Below are 24694 nucleotides of genomic sequence, written 5' to 3' on the forward strand. Positions count from 1 at the left end.
GGCGAGACTCCGTCTAAAAAAAAAAAAAAAAAAAAAATATGCACTGTGAGGCAGTATCAGGATGCGAAGTCCTTCTATTTTTCCTTTTAGTATCATTAAAAAGTGAAAACCTAAGCAAAAAACCGAATCACAACAAAACAGACAATCACGACACTAGACATATGCAGAGGTTGTCCCTTTTCCCAGTGGTCCTGGGACTCTGGGAAGGAGAGAATATGGAATCCAAGTGATGTTTCCCCGAGGCCCTCTGCAGTAAGCAGGAAACCATTCCCACGTGCCTACCGTCCCCCAGTGAGTAGTCAGACAAGGTGTTGGCCTGGATCATGGCTCTAGAATTCTGTAAGCTTATGGGGAAGTATTAGGCTCAGAAGGTGAATGTGGAGTCTCCCTACCTCCTCCTCCTGCTTTGCTGTAGGCCAGAGTGGACTGGGCAAATCAACGCTGGTCAACACGCTCTTCAAATCCCAAGTGAGCCGCAAGGCCTCCAGCTGGAACCGGGAGGAGAAGATCCCCAAGACAGTGGAGATCAAAGCTATCGGGCATGGTGAGGACCAGACAGGGACCCCTATGGGCTTTGTTCAGTGAGTACCTCTGCTGGAAAGGGGAGAGAATGGGGCTTATTGAGGAATAAGACCAATAAAAGGCAACCTTAAGACAGAACACACTTGAGTACTGCACTCTGAAGCAGACCCCTTAGACTGCTGGTTCAGGGAAGAGAGAGCAGGGAGCTCAAATGGAAGGAGGGGGGATTTGAGGTGGATGATAAAGTACAGGATTTAGACAGGTAGAAAGAGGTAAGGAGAGGGCGGGTGTGGTGGCTCATGCCTGTAATCCCAGCACTTTGGGAGGCCAAAGTGGGAGGATCTCTTGAGTCATGGAGTTCGAGACCATCTTGGTCAACATAGTGAAACCTTATCTCTCTTTTTGTTTGTTTTTGTTTTTTGAGACGAAGTCTCTCGCTCTGTCGCCCAAGCTGGAGTGCAGTGGCGTGATCTCGGCTCACTGCAAGCTCCACCTCCTGGGTTCATGCCATTCTCCTGCCTCAGCCTCCTGAGCAGCTGGGAATACAGACGCCCGCTACCACACCCGGCTAATTTTTTTGTGTTTTTAGTAGAGATGGGGTTTCACCATGTTAGTCAGGATGGTCTTCATCTCCTGATCTCGCGATCCGCCTGCCTCAGCCTCTCAAAGTGCTGGGATAACAGGCGTGAGCCACCGCGACCGGCCCGAAACCCTGTCTCTTAAAAAAAAAATTAGCTGGGTATGATGGTGCATACCTGTAGTCCTAGCTATTGGGGAGGCTGAAGCGAGAGGATCGCTTGAGCTGGGGAGTTTGAGGCTACAGTGAGCAGTGATTGCACCACTGCATTCTAGCCTGGGTGACCGAGTGAGACCCTGTCTCTTAAAAAAAATAAAAGAAGAAGGAAAAAAGAAATGAGTAGAGAGGGGTTTCCAGGTACAGGGAACCGCATGAGCCATGATTATTGAGATGGAGAAGACCCTAAATTTGACTTTTCCAATAACCGATCCTGAAGAAGAGGCCTGGGTCTCCCTAGCTAGTAGGCTGCCAGGTACCCGGGGTCAGCTGTAGGACTGACCTCTCTGGTACATTTTCTTTTCACCCCCAGTGATAGAGGAAGGTGGTGTTAAAATGAAGCTGACCGTCATCGACACCCCAGGCTTTGGAGACCAAATCAACAATGAAAACTGGTATCTGTCTGCCTCTGAGATCTTTGCCCTAAAGACTCTGCTGGGAAGATACTTGCTATGGTGCAGATTCATTCACGTTGAGAACCATCTGCACCCTCCATGCTCTGCAGTTCCCGACAGCCCAGGCAGAGGCCAGGGTCCCTGGGGAGCTCCACCCCTGCTAACTAACCATCCAGGAGAGCCATGGATGCGGGGGCTGAGGGGGAATCCAGCAGCAGGTATTCTAGGCCCACCAGGGAATGAGATGGATGTAAGGAGATTGCTACCAGACCATGCCTAAACTGAGCCCTAGGTCTTGTTCTTCTGATGCACCTATCTACTTTCCCCTGCCATCAGCTGGGAGCCCATTGAGAAGTACATCAATGAGCAGTACGAGAAGTTCCTGAAGGAGGAGGTGAACATCGCCAGGAAGAAACGCATCCCTGACACTCGTGTCCACTGCTGCCTTTACTTCATCTCCCCCACAGGACACTCGTATGTATCAACCCCACCCCTATTGCCAGGCCCGGTCTGGTTCGCATCATCTGTGTCCATTCTGGATTGGATGATCCATACGTTGACTCAGCTAGGGAGGGCCAGTTGGGCTGGAATATAGTCGTGGCCCGTAACCTTGCGATTCCCCAGACTTTCCATGAGGAAGTCTGACTTTCTTGCTAGGAGGTTAAAGCTGTCCAACATCAGCCACCAGTATCTGCCCACTGGTGTCCCAGCAGCACAGCACAACTGTATCGGCAAAGAGGACTTGGTGTGTGTGAGCAGAGGGCACTTCATTTATTCACCAAATACCTGCTTTGGAAAATAATTGGAGTTGGGAGCAGCAAGAAGGGTGAAATAGGGCAGGGCAGGGCTCCCGCATTGGGGCTGGTGTTTGGAGGGTAGGGACCCAGCCGTAGGCATTTGGAAGGTACCAGCCTGGAGTGAGGCATCGTGTGTCCAGGGATGAAGGCCAACCATTGTAATGAAGTAGTGTCTGATAGGCAGAATAAGACACACACAAGCGTGTTGGGAACTCTGATTGTGAGTGGCAGGTGGGCCCATGAAGGAAGTGCTGGGAACAGGCAGAGAATGGAGATCCCAGTGGGGAGGCCAGCAACCTTCCTGCAGAGATGGGGGGAGGGGGTCCCATAATGTTACTAAGCCCAGATGCTGGGCCAGAGTTAAGCTCTTCAGAGAATGGCACAAGCAAGGTAGGCCCCAAATTTTGTAGGAACCAGGCAGTGATGATAGGGGGAGGAGAGAGATGAAACAGAACTCCTGAGAACTCAACAGAAGGCTGGTTTTATCCCTCCCTAGGCTTCGACCCCCCAGTCAGAATGAAGCATCAGACAACCTATAAGTCCCCGAGGTTGCAAAATAGAGCCAAGTTGGGGTCTCAGAGCCTGAGGTAGGATGGAGGCATAGACTGTCAGATTGTGGGAAGGGCAGGGCCTCTAGCTTGGCCCTGCAGGACTAACTCTGGGGCTAGGAGGAGACCTGTAAAGAAGTAGTCTGATAGGCAGAACAAGGCATACACACTAGGCATGGTGGCTCTCACCTATAATCCCAGCACTTTGGGAAGCTGAGGCAGGAAGACTGCTTGAGCCCAGGAGTTCGAGACCAGCCTGGGCAACATGGCAAGACATTGTCTCTACACAAAATTTAAAAACTAGCCAGACATGGTGGTGTGCACCTGTGGTCCCAGCTCCTCTGGAGGCTGAGGTGGGAAGATTGCTTGAGTCCTGGAGGTCAAGGCTGCCATAAGCCAATGACCATACCACTGCACTCCAGCCTGGGCGACAAAGCAAGACCCTGTCTCAAAACAAAACAAAACAAAACAAAAAACCAAAAAAACCACACACACACACAGTATCATTTTTTGTTGTTGTTGTTGTTTGTTTATTATTTTTAGGACAGACAAAAAAGGAAAAAAGACACACATGCAAAAGACATAGGAGTAGAGACAACAGTCCACAGGTGCTCCAAGGAGAAAGAAATCCCTGAGTCAGAAAAGATGTCATGAAGTGGTGGTTTGAGGGGGGCTCACAGAGAGGCAGGATCTGCATGGGGACTGAAGAAGAAAAAGGCAGGTGTTGAGGCTGCTCTGCAGATGGCAAGGCAGTGGGGCTGTGTCGGAGAGGAGAGGTAGCAGCCTCTGGGCCTCAGCCAGATGCCCAGCCCAGTCCTCTTCTCCTGCGGTGTCCTGGAGTGGTGGCGGTGGCTGAGTTGGGGAGGGCGAGGTGGCTCTGACGATCCCACCTTTTCTGTGACCCAGCTTGCGACCTCTGGATCTCGAGTTCATGAAACACCTCAGCAAGGTTGTGAACATCATCCCTGTCATCGCTAAGGCTGACACCATGACCCTGGAGGAGAAGTCTGAATTCAAGCAAAGGGTGAGAAGGCCCCCTGTCTTCTTTTCCTGTTCCCATCCCCTCCTTTCTCTCCACTGGGTTCAGGCCATCTCCTAACCCTCATCATTCTGACTTTACCCGCACCCTCAGCCCTCCCCCAATTCTCCACCCCAGCCCCTACTTAACCATTCAAAGGGCTGAGGTTGGTGGTATCTGGGGACTATGATGAAGAAAAGATGGCGCAGCTCCAGGCTGCTTTCTTCCTGCCTTCCAAACCTATCTGTGAAGACCACTGAATACATGTATCACTGTGAACATAAGAACTCACTCCTCAAACGTTAGCCTACTTGAAGGACTAGATGACTAGACTGATGATTGAGTCATCTGGCCGCTAGTCCTCACTGGCCTCTTCCTCATTTTTTTTTTTTTTTTTTTTTTTTTTTTTTTTGAGTCTCTCTCTGTTGCCCAGGTTGGAGTGCAGTGGCGCAATCTTGGCTCACTGCAAGCTCTGCCTTCTGGGTTCTCGCCATTCTCCCGCCTCAACCTCCTGAGTAGCTGGGACTATAGGCGCCTGCCACCATGCCCGGCTAATTTTGTTTTTTTTTATTTTTAGTAGAGACGGGGTTTCACCGTGTTAGCCAGGATGGTCTTGGCTAGTCTCGATCTCCTGACCTCGTGATCTGCCCGCCTCGGCCTCCCAAAGTACTGGGATTACAGGCCACTGCCTGAGCCACCGCGCCCGGCCGTCACTGGCATGTTCTATAAGCTCAGCCCTGTGCTGGATGTACAGGGTTGGGGAGGGGAGATGTGAGAGAAATGAAAAGACAATTGCTGCCTTTAAGAAACTTACAATTGGCCAGGCGCGGTGGCTCAAGCCTGTAATCCCAGCACTTTGGGAGGCCGAGACGGGCAGATCACGAGGTCAGGAGATCGAGACCATCCTGGCTAACACGGTGAAACCCCGTCTCTACTAAAAAAAAATACAAAAACTAGTCGGGCGAGGTGGTGGGCGCTTGTAGTCCCAGCTACTCGGGAGGCTGAGGCAGGAGAATGGCGTAAACCCGGGAGGCGGAGCTTGCAGTGAGCTGAGGTCCGGCCACTGCACTCCAGCCCGGGCGACAGAGCGAGATTCTGTCTAAAAAAAAAAAAAAAAAAGAAAAAAGAAATTTACAATTGTCTGGGGGCGGTGGCTCATGCCTGTAATCCCAGCACTTTGGGAGGCCAAGGCGGGTGGATCACCTAAGGTCAGGAGTTTGAGACTAGCCTGGCCAACATGGTGAAACCCCATTTCTACTAAAAATAAAGAATTAGCTGGGCGTGGTGGCATATGCCTGTAATCCCAGCTACTCGGGAGGCCTAGGCAGGAGAATCACTGGAACCTGGGAGGTGGAGGTTGCAGTGAGCCGAGATCACACCACTCTGTGCAGAGCAAGACTCTGTCACAAACAAACAGACAGACAGACAAAACTTACAATCAAATAGAACAATGAAGAGGTCCTAGATGGTATCCTGGAGAAGGCAAGACTTAAGTCGACCTTGAAAGAGGGCAGTCTCGGAGTAGGGGGATCCTCACCTTTCTTCCTTCCAATCAGGAATATAACATGCAGGGATCTGAGCACTCCCCAGTGCACTCAGCTGTGCTGCTTGTATAAATCTCAGTCTCATGGACCCTGAGATGAGCAAGCTGGTTGCGAGGCGGCTGGGACCTAAAGTTGCACCTCCTAGCCTCTTCCTCCTCTCAGGCTAGGCTCTAATTGTATAGCTGGGGCTTGCATTTATTCACCATCCTCCTGCTGCTCAGGGTCTCAGAGTTCAGAGATGACTGTGGATTATCCAAGGCTGGATTCGGCTCTCTGACCTCAGCTCACACACATAGGTGCACACACCCCTCTTTTCCATTATCCTAACACTTGACTACCTTGCTTCTTCTCCTTGCCTCTAGGTTCGCAAGGAGCTTGAAGTAAATGGCATTGAATTCTACCCCCAGAAGGAATTTGATGAGGATTTGGAGGATAAGACGGAGAATGACAAAATCAGGGTGGGTGCCTGGGGCTTTGCTGCTCCACAGATGCCCCCTTGGGACCTCTGGGATGTGTATTGTGCACGTCCTCTGTCTTTTCACTTTCTGTACTCCCCCCAACCTTGCCTGACCCAGACCAGAAGTGACATGGGGGGAAGAGGAGGACTATGGCCCTGGACTGTGAACCCACAGAAGGGCTCCCTGTACCAAAAAAGCCTTCTATCCCCAGACCACACAAAAGCTGTCTTTCCCCCAACAAGGTCTGGCAAAAACAGTATGTGAGGTGATGGGAGGGGCAGCAGGCAGGAAGAGCAGTGGGCTGGGGTCCAGGATGATCTATGCTGTGGTCAGACCCTGCCTCAGTTTCCCCTCTATGAAATGCAGGGGTTAGATTGAGTGACTTATAGGCTATTTTCCCCCTCTAGAATAACTTTAAAAAAATTAAATTGGCTGGACGTGGTGGCTCATGCCTGTAATCCCAGCACTCTGGGAGGCCTAGGTGAGAGAATCACTTGAGCTCAGGAATTCAAGACCAGCCTGGGGAACACGGCAAAACTTATCTCTACAAAAACTGCAAAAATTAGCTGGGTGTGGTGGCGCATGCCTGTAATCCCAGCTACTCGGGAGGCTAAGGCAGGAGAATTGCTTGAACCTAGGAGGCAGAGGTTTCAGTGAGCTGAAATCATGCCATTGCACTCCAGCCTGGGCAACAAGAGCAAAACTCTGTCTCAAAAAAGAAAGTACAAAGCTCTCTGCAGCTGAAGGACAGCTGATTCCTGAGGTTAACCAGCCAGGCAGTGGTACAATCGGGACTGGACCCAGGACTCTTGAATCTCAGTCAGGTGCTCTTTTCAAGAGACCAAGCCTTGCCCTTGCCATCAGTAGTATCTCTGAATGAGCATCAGAGGTGTGTGGTTCAAGGCTAGAGGACCATATGCCGTCCTGCTCCTGGATGTCCAGGTTGTTGGAAGATGACGGTGCACATGTGTCTGGTTTGTGTTTCTGCCTCATATAGCAGGAGAGCATGCCTTTTGCTGTGGTGGGAAGTGACAAGGAGTACCAAGTGAATGGCAAAAGGGTCCTCGGCCGAAAAACTCCATGGGGGATCATCGAAGGTAATTCACTGCATCTTCTGGAAGAACTGGTTGCTGATCAGTTATCCAGTCACCATTTATTAAGCATCTATAGATCAAGGCACTGTCTCAGGACATATGAAATGAATGCCAGCCAGATTCTGCTCATAAGGAGCAGTATTACAGTCTCATTGAGAAGATGATGCTCATAGGCAGGAGTAACGAGAGACTGATTTAGCACCTGACTGGGTGGCACTGACTTGGTGCATCAAAGGAGTTCAGAACATGGAGAGATTAGTAAGGCCTGGAAAAACTGGAGAAAGGTTTTCGTAGGAAGAGGGATGTGATCTGACAAACTGCCGAAGGGTTGTTCAGGTGTTGCCATTTCCATTTTATTATGAATGGATGTGACCTTGGGCGGGTCTTGATGATTCTGAAAGTGGTCAAAGAATCACTTCAATGATTTCATTCAATATGATAACCCTATGAAGGGAGGAGGGCGGGTGCTCCTGTTCTCAGAATATAAGCCACTGAGGCACTGGAAGCTTAGGTTAAAAGCCTTGTCCAAAGTCACATAACTCGTTAGTGGTGAAACTTGATTTCAGACGCAGATTTTTTTTTTTTTTTTTTTTTTGAGAGGGAATCTTGCTCTGTCATCTAGGCTGGAGTGCAGTGGCCTAATCTCAGCTCACTGCAACCTCTGCCTCCCGGGTTCAAGTAATTCTTCTGCCTCAGCCTCCCAGGTAGCTGGGACTACAGGTGCAGACCCTAATTTTTGTATTTTTTATTTAGCCCAAAAAATTAGGCCAGCTAATTTTTGTATTTTTCATAGAGATGGAGTTTTGTCATGTTGGTCAGGCTGGTCTTGAACTCCTGACCTCAGGTGATCCATCTGCCTTGGCCTCCCAAAATGCTGGGATTACAGGTGTGAGCCACCATGTCTGGCAATTTTATTTTTATTTTTAATAGAGGTGGGGTCTCATTATGTTACCCAGGCTAATCTCGAACTCCTGGGCTCAAGTAATCCTCCCACCTTGGCCCCCCAAAGTGCCGGGATTACAGGCATGTGCCATGGCACCCAGCCCCTTGTCTTAATCCTCATTCTGTTCCAACAGTGCTTGGCCAGTGATTTGCAAATACTAAGTATTCAATATATGTTGAATTGGATTTGTCATGTAGTGCATGACCTTTTTAAAATGGCTCAATTATTTTCTCTGTGTTACTTCCAATCGGATTATAAGCTTCTGAAGAATGGGAAGTGTGTCTTAGGCCTTGGCCAGTTTCTCAGACTCGGTATTAGTTTTCTCTTCTATAAAATGGTAAAAATTATAGTCCCTCTTGGCTACTATTCCACAGCGTCTAGAAGAGTGTTGTGCCCATTGTAGCTGCTTAATAAATATTTGTTTAATGAATCAAATCCAGTACACCCAGGTGAGCAAACCTCTGGAAGGGTTAGAAAAAATAACCTGTCCCATAGCTTCCTCCTAAATGCCTCCATGACCCGAACAGAAGTTCACCTCCTGGGTGTTGCTGTATTAATGAACTGACTACCTGTTTTGCTTTGTTTTGTCTTGTTCATAGTGGAAAACCTCAATCACTGTGAGTTTGCCCTGCTTCGAGACTTTGTCATCAGGTAAGATGTCTCCCCTCCAGCTGTGTCCTGATGGCAAGTTGAATTATTTGGGGTCAGGGTCTATATGTTCAGATTCATCTCCAGGTCTCTCTGACAGAGCTTTCTGCCCCAGTTCCAGCTCCTGTTGCAAACTGGAAGGGGCTGTAGAAGAATCCTTAGCTCCTGGGATTGGGTCCCAGTCATTGGGTCCAGTCACTTGAAGTGATGTGTGTCACCACCTCCTCTTCCTGCCCCTAACTGCAGCCCTCTTCTTACCCTGTGTCCTCTAGGACCCACCTCCAGGACCTCAAGGAAGTGACACACAACATCCACTATGAGACTTACAGGGCCAAGCGGCTCAATGACAATGGAGGCCTCCCTCCGGTGAGCGTGGACACAGAGGAAAGCCACGACAGTAACCCATGACGACCACTTCTCTGTGTCATCACACATACCCACTTCACACACACACATCCCAAATACCACCAACAACCACCTTCTTCCTCTCAACTCTGTCCCGCAGGCAGGCCTGTCTGGTATTTGTGGAGCATCTTGTCTACATCGTGTGTGTGTGTGTGTGTGTGTGTGTGTGAAAGAGCGAGAGAGCCTGTGTGTGTGCATGCAGGGGTGAGGTATTTTCACTGCCCTCCCTGGAGAGTCCCTTGTAAGTTTGGCTCCTCCATGCGTGTCCATTATCTGTCTCCTTTCCTTGTGTCCCAAAACAAAGCTGTTTTGTCTCACTCAGGAGATCTCGGGGAGGTTTCATTTAAAAGTGCTGGGAGCAGGTGAGCCACAGGCAACTCTTCTCTCGGAACCTGCACACAAACTGGGGCTATAGAGATTCTCCAAGGACAGATGGCAGCGGAGCTAGACCTGAGTAGGGGGCAGGGAGTTCAGGACAACCCTCCCTGTAAGTTGGGGGTGGTCTGGAGGTAAGGCTGGGGCTTCCTGGGAAAAGAAAGGCCATGAGAAGGCAGAGAAGTAGGCCAGAACTGCGTTCTTGCAGAAAGCATCAGTGCCTACAAGTGGAACTCCACCCATCAGTCTGTGTCGTGTTCACTGTCCCAAAGCTACCACCTGTCACCAGAGCCTACTGCTGCTCTCCACTCACCTGGCCTCTGCTGCTGGGTCAGTGCCTGTTTCTGCTTCCCACTCTGTCTTCTTTCTCCCTTTCCCTCCTTCCCTCACACACTGCTTTCTCTCCCCCTCTCCTGCCTGTCTCTGACATCTCTCACTTCCTTTTAGATGATCTACTTGAGGTTCATTGCTATATTTAGCATTTATGCCTAGTCTACTTCCAGAAATGACTTTAGGCTGCCTTCACATAAAATCACAGAAGTACAGGACAGTATAAACTGAGATTGCCAGAGAAATCTGGGGCAAAGAAAGGAATAGGAAAGAAAGTTTCTGTAGTCAAGCACTGGAACAGGCCCTGAGCTCATAGGCAGCCAGTGCAAAGAGGGAAACACAGTGAGTTACGCAGTTCCCAGTGTCTAGTTAAAGGAAGCACACATGCTAGTCACGTGAGACAACCTTTTATGGGGACATCAGGTTCTAGAACTAACTCTAAAGAAGTATCAGAAACAATATACATTATTTGTCTTTCTTAGTGATTTGGCTTCAAAGACAGAATTTTGACCACACCTCCCTCTTCTCTGTCAGACTTCTCTCCCTTCTAAGCAGGCTTCTCTGTTGCTCCATTTGCCTCATACATACTTGACCTCTCTTTTCAATTCCCCATCACTTTTGTGCTGAAGCTAATTACATTTATGTCTGTCTGTCTCTGCTTTTCCCTAATTCCCTCTCCTCCTGACTCCTACAGACATTCCCAATGATACCCACCCTCATACATTTAGGCTTTTCTTGCCTTTCCCGGAAGCCCTATATTTATTAATGCATATATTTTCCCCGTTTGTTTTACAAGTAAGTTCCTCTTTTCCTTTAATCTGTAAGATTCATGAAATTTGGGGCCGGGGAAACAATTTAGCCTTAGGAACGGGAAAACACCAAGTGAAACTGTTTACAATAACCTCATACAACCTCCTGTCCCATCTCCTGGTTCAGCCTAGGTGTTTCACTGGTCCTCTACGAATCCCAGCACTTATAATCCCAGTCTTTTATCACTCAGGTGCTAGGAAAAAACATAGACTCAAGACCCAAGATTCAGTGGACCAGGAGAAAGGTGGGGGGTGATCAGGTCACTGGTGACCCCAAACCTATGGTCTCGATCTTTCCTGGAGGCTGCCAACCCAGCCCTCATCCTCCCTTGCTCACAAAGTTACAGGGTAGGCACCTGTCATGATAGAACAGCAGCAGTGCTACAGCCCAGAGGTTACTACATTTCAACAGAACAGGGATCCTTGGCTGCTATAGAAGCAGTCCTGTTTGGAGACCTTGGACCAGCAGGGGAAGATCTATGGGCATGGGAGGTGGGCGTTGGAGAGGCTGAGTAGGAATGGTGCCTGGCACCCCTGAACCATAATCTCAGCCTCCCTGGAGAAGCTATTTTATATGTCTTCTGCCAGCTGCTGGTCTCCACACCCTCAACCATTCTCAACCCCCCTGCAGGGAGAAGGCCTCCTGGGCACTGTCCTTCCACCTGTGCCAGCCACCCCCTGCCCCACTGCTGAATGAAGTCCATTTCAAGCGCTGCTTCTCCCTCCATTCCTCTCAGCTGTTATTGCTGCAGGGCCAGGCCCTTTTTAGTGCTGTGCTCGTCCAGCTCACCACCACAGCCCCTCTCAGCCCTCAGTAGGTGGGAGGGGCCAGCTGCCTCTTTAGGACAGTTGCATCCTCCATTTATCCAAACCACTCCTCTCCTCCTAGTGGAGTGGGGTTCTGCCAGCACTGCCCTACCACATCATCTGTGTCAGCCGGTCCCAGCCCATCTGCAAGGCGAAAGAACTCATTAAGAGTTTCTTCTGCCCTTGTAAGCCCATCCCAGCTACTTGTAACCATCTCTAAGGGCAATGGCATTGCTCCCTACCCATTCATCTGCATGAGCTACTCTTGGCTTCCTTAAAAGGTCAAGAAAGCAATTTTTCTGTTTACTAGATTTATTGAGATCAGCTGTGTGAGCCCCAACGTGGGACAAGGGTGTCTCCTTCATCACTTAAAAGTATTCATGAGAGTGGGTCACTACAGATGTTGGGGAGCAAGGGCTAGGATCACTTTATAAAAAATCACCACTTGTGGCTGGCCCAGAGTGCGGTTGTACATCCTCCCCACCTGGTAACGCAGCTACTGAGGAAGAGTGGTTTTCCTAAGAAGACATTGCTGGAGTTGACGTTCTTCTGTCCAAACAAACAAACAAAAACTAAATACACAAACCCCCAGAAACCCACAATACGTACACGCTAAGGAAAAACTAACACCCTTCTGTCCACTCAGCAATAAGAAGGATCTCTTCCCACCTACCCTACCTACTTCTACCCCCAACCCCCTTCCCCATTAATGTGAGTAATGAATTAGCCTGGCCACAGGTGGTCACTGTAGGCTAATGGAAAATACCCAAGGGAGGGCAAAGCCCCCCATCAGATGCATGAATGTTTGCGAATGTTGACTGCCACTGCCCCCACACACTGTGTCTTTACAGAATTCCCCTTTGCCCACCCCCTCCCTGTCTCCACCTGGACACAACTTGCTCAAAGGCTGGTGACTTGTGGGCCATTCATCTACAACCAAGTCCTGATGGAGCAAGAGGCCCATACCTAGGGGATGCAAGAACGACCCATTTCTAAAATGTTACCAGTCCCAGCCAATCTTATGGTGACATTACAGTTAAATTTCCCAATTGAAAACAAGCAAACAGACACTCAAACTGGTCCTATAATTGTTGCTAGACTTATGTGTTGTACAACTAAACATTGCTCTTTGAACAGTAACTGCCTGGCCTGTCTTATTTGTGCTCCTTGACCAAATCAGCCGTTACGTCATCTCACCCATGTGTGGAGGGTGAGGCTTTCTTGGTAAGAAATAGCCACAGCTATTAGAGATGAAAACACTTTGTGAGGTCAGTTCATGTTCAGTTGGCGTGAGGTCGGGCCTCAGTCATCATTTTCTAGTGTTTCATATCCAAAGTGAGTAATGGATGGGAGGTTGAGGTGGGAGGATGGCTTGAGCATGGGAGGTTGGAGGTGCAGTGAGCTAAGATCATACCACTGTGCTCCAGCCTGGGCAACAGAGCAAGACCCTGTCTCAAAAAAAAAAGAAAAAAAAAAAAGCAACAACAAAATGAGTGAGTGATGGAACTATCGCACCTGACCTTGAGGGATGCCGTGCAAAGCACAGCCTGTCTCCAGTGAAAATGATGCTTATTTCCATTCAGTTAACTTTCTGGCTTTCCCCTCCTTTTTCCTGAATGTGTAAGGACCAAGTCTATGAAAGGAGTGGACCTGGCTGGGCGTGGTGGCTCATGCCTGTAATCCCAGAACTTTGGGAGGCCAAGGCAGGAGGATCACTTGAGCCTAGGAGTTCAAGACCAGCCTGGGCAATACAACGAGACCCTGTCTCAAAAATAAATACATAAAAAATAAATAAAATAAAAGGAGTGGACCCATCTTACCTAGATACCTGCTTATTTTACAGTGAATAAGGATTAAAACTTAAGCACTAGCTTGTATCTTTCTTGAACTTAAACCAACCCTTCCTCTCCTTAAGGTGCACACTCTTTATGGTAGCCAGCAAATAACACAATATTTCCTTATGTATTATTTCTCTGAACGTGACGACTATAGGCAGTTGTGTTTGAGGCCTCAACATTCTGTAGGGTGAGTGCAAGGTACAGATGAATGGTGGGAAGTGGTTTGGAGGGGTCAGAGTTGGAGGAAGACGAGGCAGGAGGCTCTTGGAGTGATTGAAGTAAAATGACGAGGGCAGGAAGTAGAGTAGCATCATGACACTGAGATGGAGAGAAATGAAATGTGAGTTACAAAGCAGTTTGATGAACATAAAATGTCACAGCTGAAAGAAACCTGAGAGCTCTTCTATTCAATGCCTTCATACAGATACATGGAAACTGAAGTCCCGAGAACATAATAATCTTTGCCCAAGGTTGCTCTAATAAGTCTTGTATTTTGAAGTAAATTTTCTGAAATCAAGATACATTTACAATTGATGGGATGTCAGTTTATTTGGCAACTTTTTTTCCTCAGTGGTACATGAAAAATTGTTGCATCTTATACTTAATAGCATCTTAAATTCCATGAAATACAGTAGTCAAGAAGAGGTTTACATCTCTTTGAAGATCTTTTTAATCTCTTTGAAGATCTCTGATACTATTTGTGAAGTTTATTTTTATTATTTGAAATAGGGTCTTGCTCTGCCGCCCAGACTGGAGTGTGGTGGTGTGATCCCGGCTCACTGCCATCCCCAGCTTCCATCTCCCTGGCTCAAGCGATCCTCCTGCCTCAGCCTCCTGAGTAGCTGGGACTACAGGTGTAAGCCACCACACACGGCTAATTAAAAAAAAAAAAAATTTGGTAGAGACAAGGCTCACCATGTTGCCCAGGCTGGTTTTGAACCCCTGAGCTCAAGCGACCCTCCCGCCTGGGCCTCCCAAAGTGCTGGGATTACAGGCGTAAGCCACTGTGCCCGGCCTGTATTTGTGAAGCTTAAAGGAAATAAGAACATGTACAACATTTTAGTCCTCAAAGCAATTCCAGTATAACGTGTCCCACCCCATTCCCACCATCACCCTGGAGGAAGCAGGGCAGGCATGAAAGATGACCCAGAGACAAAGGCGCTTTCGATCCTGGAACTGGCAGGGTCTCACTCAAGGGCTTCTGGGCCTCCGCTGGTTGAAGAAAGTTCTGCGGGCCTAGGGAGGCGAGCAGTTGTTCTGGACTCCTTCTCCGAAAGGCAACAGTTTCCTGGCCGGGCGAGGAGGGCGCAGGGAAATCTGGCTGGGGTTCTCCTGACGACTGCCTTTAATTTTCATTCCTGACAGGACCAACCCAAGTCCATACCTAAAGGCATGGGGCTAAGGGGGCAGGTGAGGTTGGGTGGCCACTCACCTATCACTCACCCCTTCGCGCTCTAGGGGGCGGGGCAAATTCTCAGGACCCGCCCCTTTTCCCCGTTTCTCGGCGGGGGCCGACCCTGACTCCGCCCCCCGCCCTGCCTCGCCATGTGACCCGCTCTCGTTCCTCCTCCTCCTTACGTCATAATCTTCGCCCTGCCCCTCAGAGCCACACCCCACGGCTCGGCGCCAGTCCCGTCCCTTTCCATCTGCGGGGCGGCAGGAGGAGGCCCGAAGCAAGATGGCGGTGAATCAGAGCCACACCGAGAACCGCCGCGGGGTCCTCATCCCTAACGGTGAAAGGTGCCTGAGGGGAATCACGGCGTGCTGTCGGAGGAGAGGAGATGAATGGGATAGACATCGCTGGCTCGCAAGCTCTCAGCGAGTCAGGGACTTTGCCGCCTTTTTTGGGCGCGGCACTCTTAGCTCCGCCCCCGACCTTGGGAGCGCGCGCCCACTCACTGGTGTTGCGGCCTGTGGAGGTGGCGGAAGCAGCGGAGGCCGGAATGCGTGGCCTCGCGCGTTTGAGGGGCGGGAGTGGGAAGGTGCCTCTTCAGGGCGCAGGGCCGAGACTTGTGCCTCCTCAGGGCGGGGAGGTGGTGCGAGCCGCGTGTCTCCTTTTAAGAAAGGCCGGAGCTGACTGGCGGTCGTGAGCAGCCGGGGGCCCTCGGTGGCAGCGCGGCTGCCCTTGGGTGCCTGTGACTTTGTTGGATGAGGACAGGTACTGGGCGTGTATCTCCCCCTACTCCCAGGAACAAAGTGTCGCCCTTTGGTAAGAGGGATGAGGAGGTGGAGTGTGGATTATTCTGGAAAGATCTCAAACTGTTGTGGGGCTTCTCCTTGGCTCTCGGAACTTTCCAAAGCCCTGTTTCCTCCTTGCTCCAACCAGGGAGATGTCTGCTTTTAAAAACAGAAGATTGAAAGATTGAGGCCAGGTATAGTGGCTCATGCCTCTAATCCCAACACTTTGGAAAGCTGAGGTGGCCCAGGAGTTTGAGACAAGCCTGGGCAATATAGTGAGACCCCATCTCTACAAAAAGTAGAAAATTATAGTGGCTCATGCCTCTAATCCCAACACTTTGGAAAGCCGAGGTGGCCCAGGAGTTTGAGACAAGCCTGGGCAATATAGTGAGACCCCATCTCTACAAAAAGTAGAAAATTAGCGGGGCATGGTGGTGTGCACCCATAATCCTAGCTGCTTGGTATGCTGTGGTAGGAGGATCGCTTGAACCCAGGAGTTCGGGCTTCAGTGAACACGGATTGTACCACTGCACTGTAGCCTGGGTGACAGAGCAAGATCCAGTCTTAAAATAAAAGATGGGACTGAACAGATGCCTGGGCAGAATGAAGCACTCTTGGTCGCGGAAAGCTATGGAACTTACACCAGTTGCTTTGCTCCTTGCGGTGCCTGCTGCTGGCCCCTGAGCTCTCTACTGGAGCAGATTCAGCCAGAGGGGTGCCCATCTCCACCTTCAAGGCAGACTTGTTCACTAAGGGCTCCACTGCACTCCCCTTTTTACCCCACACGCCCCCTTTCCCGTTTCCCACACTCAACTCAGTCTCCCCCACTGTGCAGTTGTAAATTATGCTCCTTTCTGGGCTCTGACTTGCCCTTAATTTCCTTTTCTCCTACCCAGCATTGAAACTCAAGCTGGATAATGTGCTTGGGACCAGCATACCCAGGTCGGTTTGAATGTAGTTGTCAGGAAGATTGAGGTAGACATTACCAAATGTTGATATCCAGATCTTTTCTTCTATCTTTCCTTCCTCCAGAAAGTTTTCTTGACAGATTTATATGGGCCTTAGAGGTTGTATGTCCTCACGTGCTTCCTATGTACCTCTGCTGCTTTGTTACATTTTGTGGTAGATGATTGCTCACCACTCTGACAGTGGTGTCCCCGTGCGCACTTACTGGGAGCCATTTGAGCATTTGTCATTCCAAGGTGTGAAGCCATTTCTTTTTTTTTAAAGACATTTTTATTTCTCCAAATTTGTTATTTATTAGGAGTGACTGAAATAAAAAATATAATTGAGTCCCATCACCATCATCATCATCGAAATGGCTTTAAGAGAAAACTGGTCAGATGAATATTACTGCTTCCCATTTACAACCAATAAATAGTTGCCACTGATAAATTGACAGCGAGGAGTCTGTCAAGAATGCTGAAGATAGCTGGGTGCGGTGGCTCACGTCTGTAATCCCAGCACTTTGGGAGGCCGAGGCGTGTGGATCACAAGGTCAGGAGTTCAGGACCAGCCTGGCCAATATGGTGAAACCCTGTCTCTACTAAAAATACAAAAAAAAAAAAAAAAAAAAAAAAAAAGCCAGGAGTGGCAGATGCCTGTAGTCCCAGCTACTCAGGAGGCTGAGTCAGGAATGTTGCTTGACCCCAAAAGGTGGAGGTTGCAGTGAGCCGAGATTGTGCCACGGCACTCCACCCTGGGCAATAGAGGGAGACTCCGTCTCAAAAAAAAAAAAAAAAGAATGCTGAAGATATGTTATATAATACAACATGCCTGTTCACAGGGGGAAAAATCCTAGGAAATAACTTACGTGTACTTCTTGGTTTCATCATACAAGAGAAGCACAAAAGCACCACCCATGCCTCTGAGAACATTGGACCATGCACCCTTGAAAAAAGCTTTGCCTCCTTCATCATGAGTGATCTTCCTCCAGCAGTCAAGTGTGCCTGTGTACATGATGTCAGTTCCTTTGCGTCCTGACTGCATCATGCAGCGGTGAATGGTGTTAAATAGATAGGAAGTCAACCCAGCAACGGCAGTGACAGTCTGTGCATCATCCAGCTGATGACGATGTGAGTGTCCTTGGGATCCGGAAGCTTTCCCTTTGCAGTGTCATAGATACTGAAGTAGGCAGCAGGCAGCTCGATAGATAATACCCTGCACATACGTGTTAAAGCCTTGGTACAGGCTCTTAATCTCATCAGATCTGTAGATCTTAACCAGTTGGTCACCGAAGACTTGGAATTCCCTTTCAGCTCCAGCTTTGCCCACATCAGCTGCTAGACAAGTATGGGCAAAATCAAGAGGGTACACAAAACAAGGACGTGGCCCCAGTGGTACCGCCTGATGCCAGATTCCCTGCAAAGTAGCACCAAAACTGGGACCTTTTGTCCATACTACCCAGGAAGAGCCTCTTGTATTTATCTTTGAAGGCGAAGTTAAGAGCCTGGGTGGAGGAAGTATCTGATGACATTGACCAGGTTACTGCACCAAAAGGACAGGACTCCCTGCTCCTTGGGAATATAGACCATGCAGTCTATAATGCCCTTATATTGCTTATCTGCAGTGATCTGCTTGCTGGCATGCTGCACCTGTAGCAGCAGCTTGACCCACTCGATGGGTGCTACCACCGTCTTGGAGATGGCTGCGGCCACTCCACCTGCCAGGGAGTCCTTGGCGAAGGACACAGTGGCATCCGTCATATTGAAAAGAGGAGGCAGGCTGCTGTGGGATGGGACTGGTCTGGGAACCGGCTTTGACTCTGGGACTGCCTGTGAAGCCGTTTCTAATTTGGTGTTTGGGTGTCTTCTCGCTTGGGCTGTGAGTGTCTCTCTACTTTGCTGCTTGTGTGTTGGAGGAAGGGAAGGAAGCATGTTTTAAAAAACAAAACACAGAAACACTGATTTTTGTGGTCCTTTGAGTTACCATCATGGGATCCATTTTGTGCTCCTGAATACTTAATAGCATTTATTGAATACTTAAATATTTCAAGTACTGTTCTTAGTTCCAAGAGCTTTATACTGTAGTTAAAACCACTCTATCGGCCAGGCATGGTGGCTCATGCCTGTAATCCCAGCACTTTGGGAGGCCAAGGCCAGTGGATACATGAGACCAGGAGTTCAAGACCAGCCTGGCCAACATGATGAAACCCCCATCTCTAGTAAAAATACGAAAAATTAGCTGGGCATGGAGGTGCACGTCTGTAATCCCAGTGACTCAGGAGGCTGAGGCACGAGAATTGCTTGAGCCTGGGAGGCAGAGGGGAGGTTGTAGTGAGCTGAGATCGTGACACTGCACTCCAGCCTGGGTAACAGGGTGAGACTTTGTCTCAAAATATAATAAAACAAAAAAAACTCAATCTGTCTACAGTGAAGATCAGTACTGTTTCCCTCATTTCACAGGTGGGAAAACAAAAAGAAGTAATTTGCTTAAAGTGCATGTGGGAGAGCTTGGATGTAGATTTGAACTTAGGTACTGTGCATTAACTCCTCTACTCCAGCTGTCCCTCAAAAAAGAAAAGGATTCTTTCTCTGTTTTCTTCTCACGAAAGAAGGACCTATTAGTACCCTAGCTTCCTGGATAGAAACTAAAGAACCAGAGATAGTGGTGCACATCTGTAGTCCCACCTATTTGAGAGGCTGAGGTGGGAGGATTACTTGAGGCCAGGAGTTCAAGACCACACTGAGCAAAATACTGGGGCCTCATCTCACAAAATAAAATTTAAAAAAAGAAAGAAAGAAAAAAGAAACTATAGCCAGGCGTGGTGGCCCATGCCTGTAATCCCAGCTACTTGGGAGGCTGAGGCAGGAGAATCGCTTGAACCCAAGGAGGCAGAGGTTGCAGTGAGACAAGATCATACCATTGCACTCCAGCCTGGGCAACAAGAGTGAAACTCCATCCAAAAAAAAAAAAAAAAAGTGCCAGCTTATGAGGTAATTAGATAGGTTCTCTCCAGAGGTAACCTGCCAAGAAGAGATGCTATAGATGTTACTCTTTTTTTTTTTTTTTTTTTTTTTTTGAGACGGAGTCTGGCTCTGTCGCCCAGGCTGGAGTGCAGTGGCCGGATCTCAGCTCACTGCAAGCTCCATCTCCCGAGTTTACGCCATTCTCCTGCCTCAGCCTTCCGGGTAGCTGGGACTACAGGCGCCCGCCACCTCGTCCGGCTAGTTTTTTGTATTTTTTAGTAGAGACGGGGTTTCACCATGTTAGCCAGGATGGTCTCGATCTCCTGACCTTGTGATCCGCCCACCTCAGCCTCCCAAAGTGCTGGGATTACAGGCTTGAGCCACCGCGCCCAGCATATGTTACTCTTATACTGTAAAACATTGTGAAATCAGATTACTTTAAAATGATGTATTACAAAGTTAGGGAAAAAAGCAGTTGTGACTATGGAAGCCCAAGGCTTATATTCCAGCTCTGTCTTACACTAAATGTGGGTACAGTGTTTCCACTGTTTGTAAAATGGAAGCTAATATCCTCCAACCTGTGTGCCTGACATGGTGGTTAAAAGGATTAAGCAAAACAATAGTTTATAATTTATTCTGTCAGAGCAAACTGCTGGTAAATAAAAGGGAGTCAGCTGACTAAAAATAAATTTTTTTTAAAAATAAGAAAAATCCTAATAAAACAAGTTTGTACTTTGTAATTGTATACAAATAAAAGATGTTATTAAAAAAAGAAACCTAAAAAAACTTGAGTGGGAGAAGATTGATTCTATGAGGAGTCTTCAAAAAGATCATGGAAAATATGAGTTACGAAGAAACTATGCATGGATTCCAGATTATTTTTCCACCAAAATTAACTCGTACTAAATTGTTATAATATAACTGAACAGGATTTAGTTTGAGGCACTAAGAAAAATAAAACATCAATTTGAAAAAGGGCTCCTATAAGAGCAACATGAAGACTGCTAAAATTGAAAGAAGAACAAACATCAAATTTATGATAAAACTTGGGTGGACGAATGGTGAAACCATTGATGCTTTAGGAAAAGTTTATGGGGAAATGGCCCAAATAAATCAGCAGTTTACAAATGGATAATGTAGTAAGAGGGGACAAGAGGCCAGGCGCAGTGGCTCACACCTGTAATCCCAGCACTTTGGGAGGCTGAGGCAGGTGGATCACTTGAGGTCAGCAGTTTGAGACCAGCTGACCAGCATGGTGAAACCCTGTCTCTACTAAGAATACGTAAAATTAGCCAGGCGTGGTGGTACGTGCCTGTAATCCCAGCTACTTGGGAGACTGAGGCAGGAGAATTGTGGGAACCCGGGAGGTGGAGGTTGCAGTAAGCTGAGATCATGTGGCTGCACTCCAGCCTGGGCAGCACAGCAAGACTCCATATCAAAATAAGTAAATAAATAAAATTAAAAAAGAAGGGACAAGGGGTGGGTGCAGTGGCTGATGCCTGTAATCCCAGAACTTTGGGAGGCTGAGGTGGGTGGATCACTTGAACCCAGGAGTTTTTAAGACCAGCTCAGGCAACATGATAAAACGCTATCTCTACTAAAAACACACAAAAAATAGTTCGATGTGGTGGCATGTGCCTGTAGTCCTAGCTACTTGGAAGGCTGAGGTGGGAGAATCACTTGAACCTGGGAGGTGGAGGTTGCAGTGAGCTAAGATTGTGCCACTGCACTCCAGCCTTGGTTGGCAGAGTGAGACCCTGTCTCAAAAAAGAGAAGGGACAAGATTATGTTAAATACGAAGCCTGGGTGGGGCACAGTGGCTCACGGTTGTAATCCCAGCACTTTGGGAGGCCAAAGTGGGTGTATTGCCTGAGGTCTGGAGTTCCAGACCAGCTTGGCCAACATGGAGTAACCCCATCTACTGAAAATATAAAAAATTAGCTGAGTGTGGTAGTGGCATCTGTAATCCCAGCTACTTGGGAGGCTGAAGCAGGAGAATCGCTTGAACCTGAGAGGCAGAGGTTGCAGTGAGCCAAGATCACGCATTCCAGCCTGGGCAACGAGAGCAAAACTCCATCTCAGAAAATAAATAGGCTGGGTGTGGTGGCTCATGCCTATAATCCCAGCGCTTTGGGAGGCCGAGGCAGGCAGATCACAAAGTCAGGAGTTCGAGACCAGCTTGACCAACATGATGAAACCCCGTCTCTACGAAAAATTAAAAAATTAGCCAGGCGTGGTGGTATGTGCCTGTAATCCCAGCTACTTAGGAGGCTGAGGCAGGATAATCGCTTGAACCCAGGAGGCGGAGGTTGCAGTGAGCCAAGATCGTGCCACTGCATTTCAGCCTGGGCAACAGAGTAAGACTCCATCTCAGATAAATAAATAAATAAATAAATAGGCCGGGCGTGGTGGCTCACACCTGTAATCCCAGCACTTTGGGAGGTCTAGGCAGGTGGATCACCTGAGGTCAGGAGTTTGAGACCAGCCTGGCCAACATGATGAAACCCCGTCTCTACTGAAAATACAAAAATTAGTTGGGCATGGTGGTGGGTGCCTGTAATCGCAGCTACTCAGGAGGCTGAGGCAGGAGAATTGCTTGAACTCAGGAGGCAGAGGTTGCAGTGCGTGGAGATCTTGCCACTGCATTCCAGCCTGGGTGACACTCCTGAGTGAGACTCCGTCTCAAAATAAATAAATAAATAAATAAAGCGTATGGTGGCAGACCATCTACATTAATTTGTGAGGAAAAAAATTCATCTTGTTCATGCCCTAATTGAAGAGAATCATTATTAACAGCACGAACAATAGCCAACACTGTACACATATCATTTGGTTCAGTTTACAGAATTAAAGTTGAGCAAACTTTCCATTCAATGGGGGCCAAAACTATAGTGCCCAGATCAGCTGCAGGCAAGAGCAGAACTTTCAGTGGAAATTTTAAATATGTGGGATCAAGATCCTGAAGCATTTCTTCAAATAATTGTAACTGGAAATGAAACATGGCTTTACCAGTATGATCCTGAAGATAAAGCACGTCAAAACAATGGCTGCAAAGATGTGGAAGTGGTCCACTCAAAGCAAAAGTGGACAGACAGGTCAAGAGCAAAAGTTATGGCAACAGTTTTTTGAGATGCTCACGGCATTTTCCTCTTGACATTCTGGAGGGCCAAAGAACGGTAACATCTGCTTTGTTTTAAAAAAATTAGCCAAAGCTTTAGCAAAAAAACACCCAGGAAAGCTTTACTAGAGAGTCCTTCTCCACCATGACAATGCTCCTATTCACTGTTCTCATGAAACAAGGGCAATTTTGCAAGGGTTTTGATGGGAAATCATTAGGCATTCCCGGATCATTAGGTTCCTTCTGACTTACTTTGTTTCCTAATTTTTTTTTTTTTTTTTTTTTTTTTGAGACGGAGTCTCGCACTGTTGCTTGGGCTAGAGTGCCGTGGCATAATCTCAGCTCACTGCAACCTCTGCCTCCCAGGTTCAAGCGATTCTCCTGCCTCAGTCTTCCTAGTAGCTGGGATTACAGGTTATTTGGCACCACGCCCAGCTGATTCTTTGTATTTTTAGTAGAAAAGGGGTTTCACCGTGTTGGCCAGGCTGGTCTCAAACTCCTGACCTTGTGATTCGCCTGCCTCAGTCTCCCAAAGTGCTGGGATTACAGGCGTGAGCCACCGCACCTGGCCGGCTTTGTTTCCTAATCTTAAAAATCTTTATTAGGCACCCATTTTTCTTCTGTTAAAAATGTAAAAAAGACTGCCTTGGCATGATTACATTCCCAGGACACTCAGTTCTTTAGGGGTGGACTAAATGGCTTGTGTCATAGCTTACTAAAGTGTCTTGAACTTGTTGGAGCTTATGTTGAGAAATAAGGTTTATGTTTTTTGTTTTTATCTTTTAATTCCATGAACTGTTCGAAATTCTCATTATATTTTGACTCCTCTTGCCTATTCACAATACACAGCTGAGAAATTCATCTCAGCTTGCTGTGTTTTGTAGAGATTGTTTTCTGACCCCACCTGAGAAGTCATGAACATATGGTCCAGACTCTACTGTAAAATGGGAATCATTGAGTTGTTTTATTTTATGCATTATTAAAAACATGTGCTAATAACCTGTCATTATAGAAAAATCAGAAAAAAATCTGTTATCCCAAATTTTTACCACTAATGTTTACATTTTGGTATATGTCCTTCTGTACTTTTCCACATGGAAATAAAGTTTTTTTCTCCAACTGCTTTATAACTTATTTTCCTTATTTACCAGTGTATTTGGGAATGTTTTCTAGTGTATCTACATCCTTATTTTCAATGGCTGGTATTCCAATGTGCATAAATCTTTACTCAACCCCTAATCTGGAATAGTCTGAGTTTTTGTTTTGTTTTTTGTTTGTTTGTGGTTTTTTGGTCATTACTATAAACATTCCTGCCGTGAACATTTTTGAAAACATAATTTTGCCTACCTGTCAAAATGTTTCTTTTGGATTTATTCCTGAAAGGGGAATTGTGAGATCAGAGGATATAGACTTCTAAAAAGAGACTAAATATATATATTGAAAATATAAAAATCATTGTCCAAAATATTAAAATATACATGACGATACATTAAAATATACTTATTGCAGAGTGGCCTTACAGAATTATATCAATTTACATTCCTCTCAGTGCTCTTGAGTGTCCACTTTACCATACTTTTCCCAACAATTCTGTTCCCATTAAACAATTCCTCTATCCCTGTCCCCATGACCGCTAGTAACAACCATTCTACTTTCTGTTTCTATGAATTGGACTGCTTCAGATACCTCATGTAAGTGTCATCACAGTATTTGTCTTTTTGTGGCTGGTTTATTTAACTTAGCATAACATCCTTAAGGTTCATCCATGTTATAGCATGTGACAGGATTTCCTTATTTTAAGGTTGAATAATATTCCATTGTATGTTTGTGCCACATTTTGTTTATCCATTCATGCACTGATGGACATTTAGGTAGCTTCCACCTCCTGGTTATTGTGAATAGTGCTGCTATCAACATAAGTATTCAAATATCTATTTAAGACACTGCTGTCAATTCTTTTGGATGTATACCCAGAAGCAGGATTGCTACCTTGTATGGCAGTTCTATTTTTAATTTTTTTGAGAAGCCTCCGGACTGTTTTCCACAGCAGCTACTCATTTTACTGTTCTAGCAACAGTGCACAAGAGTTCCAGTTTCTCCACGTCCTCACCAACACTCGTTTCCCTTCCCTTCCCTTCCCTCCCCTCCCCTCCCCTTCCCCTCCCC

The 24694-nt window shown here is 47.5% G+C and overlaps 2 protein-coding genes and 1 pseudogene across 8 annotated transcripts in view; 2 read left to right on the top strand and 1 right to left on the bottom strand.

The window, feature by feature from the left end:
• Window positions 1-12626, top strand: part of SEPTIN3 (septin 3) — a 429247-nt gene extending 416621 nt beyond the window's left edge. For 4 of the 6 annotated variants that reach the window (XM_031934573.1, XM_031934575.1, XM_031934578.1 and 1 more), the window contains 9 exons: window positions 416-544; window positions 1629-1710; window positions 2047-2184; window positions 3962-4079; window positions 5980-6075; window positions 7073-7172; window positions 8712-8763; window positions 9033-9126; window positions 11311-12626. In XM_031934573.1, the coding sequence (XP_031790433.1) occupies window positions 416-544; window positions 1629-1710; window positions 2047-2184; window positions 3962-4079; window positions 5980-6075; window positions 7073-7172; window positions 8712-8763; window positions 9033-9126; window positions 11311-11376 (875 nt within the window). In that variant the 3' untranslated portion in view covers window positions 11377-12626. Of the gene's footprint in view, window positions 1-415; window positions 545-1628; window positions 1711-2046; window positions 2185-3961; window positions 4080-5979; window positions 6076-7072; window positions 7173-8711; window positions 8764-9032 lie in introns of all 6 variants that reach the window. The other 2 variants (XM_031934574.1, XM_031934576.1) reach the window with 2 other exon arrangements.
• A 2285-nt stretch (window positions 12627-14911) lies between these two features.
• WBP2NL (WBP2 N-terminal like) overlaps window positions 14912-24694 on the top strand; it is a 41727-nt gene continuing 31944 nt past the window's right edge. The window contains exon 1 of the mRNA XM_023221857.3: window positions 14912-15064. Coding sequence (XP_023077625.1) covers window positions 15003-15064 — 62 coding nt within the window. The 5' untranslated portion in view covers window positions 14912-15002. The remainder of the gene's footprint in view (window positions 15065-24694) is intronic.
• Window positions 16347-18222, bottom strand: LOC111548940 (annotated as a pseudogene). The gene has a single exon (XR_002733560.3). The product of XR_002733560.3 is annotated as an ADP/ATP translocase 2 pseudogene (transcript).

The sequence above is a fragment of the Piliocolobus tephrosceles genome, chromosome 19 (assembly GCF_002776525.5).
Source record: "Piliocolobus tephrosceles isolate RC106 chromosome 19, ASM277652v3, whole genome shotgun sequence".
Lineage (NCBI taxonomy): Eukaryota > Metazoa > Chordata > Mammalia > Primates > Cercopithecidae > Piliocolobus > Piliocolobus tephrosceles.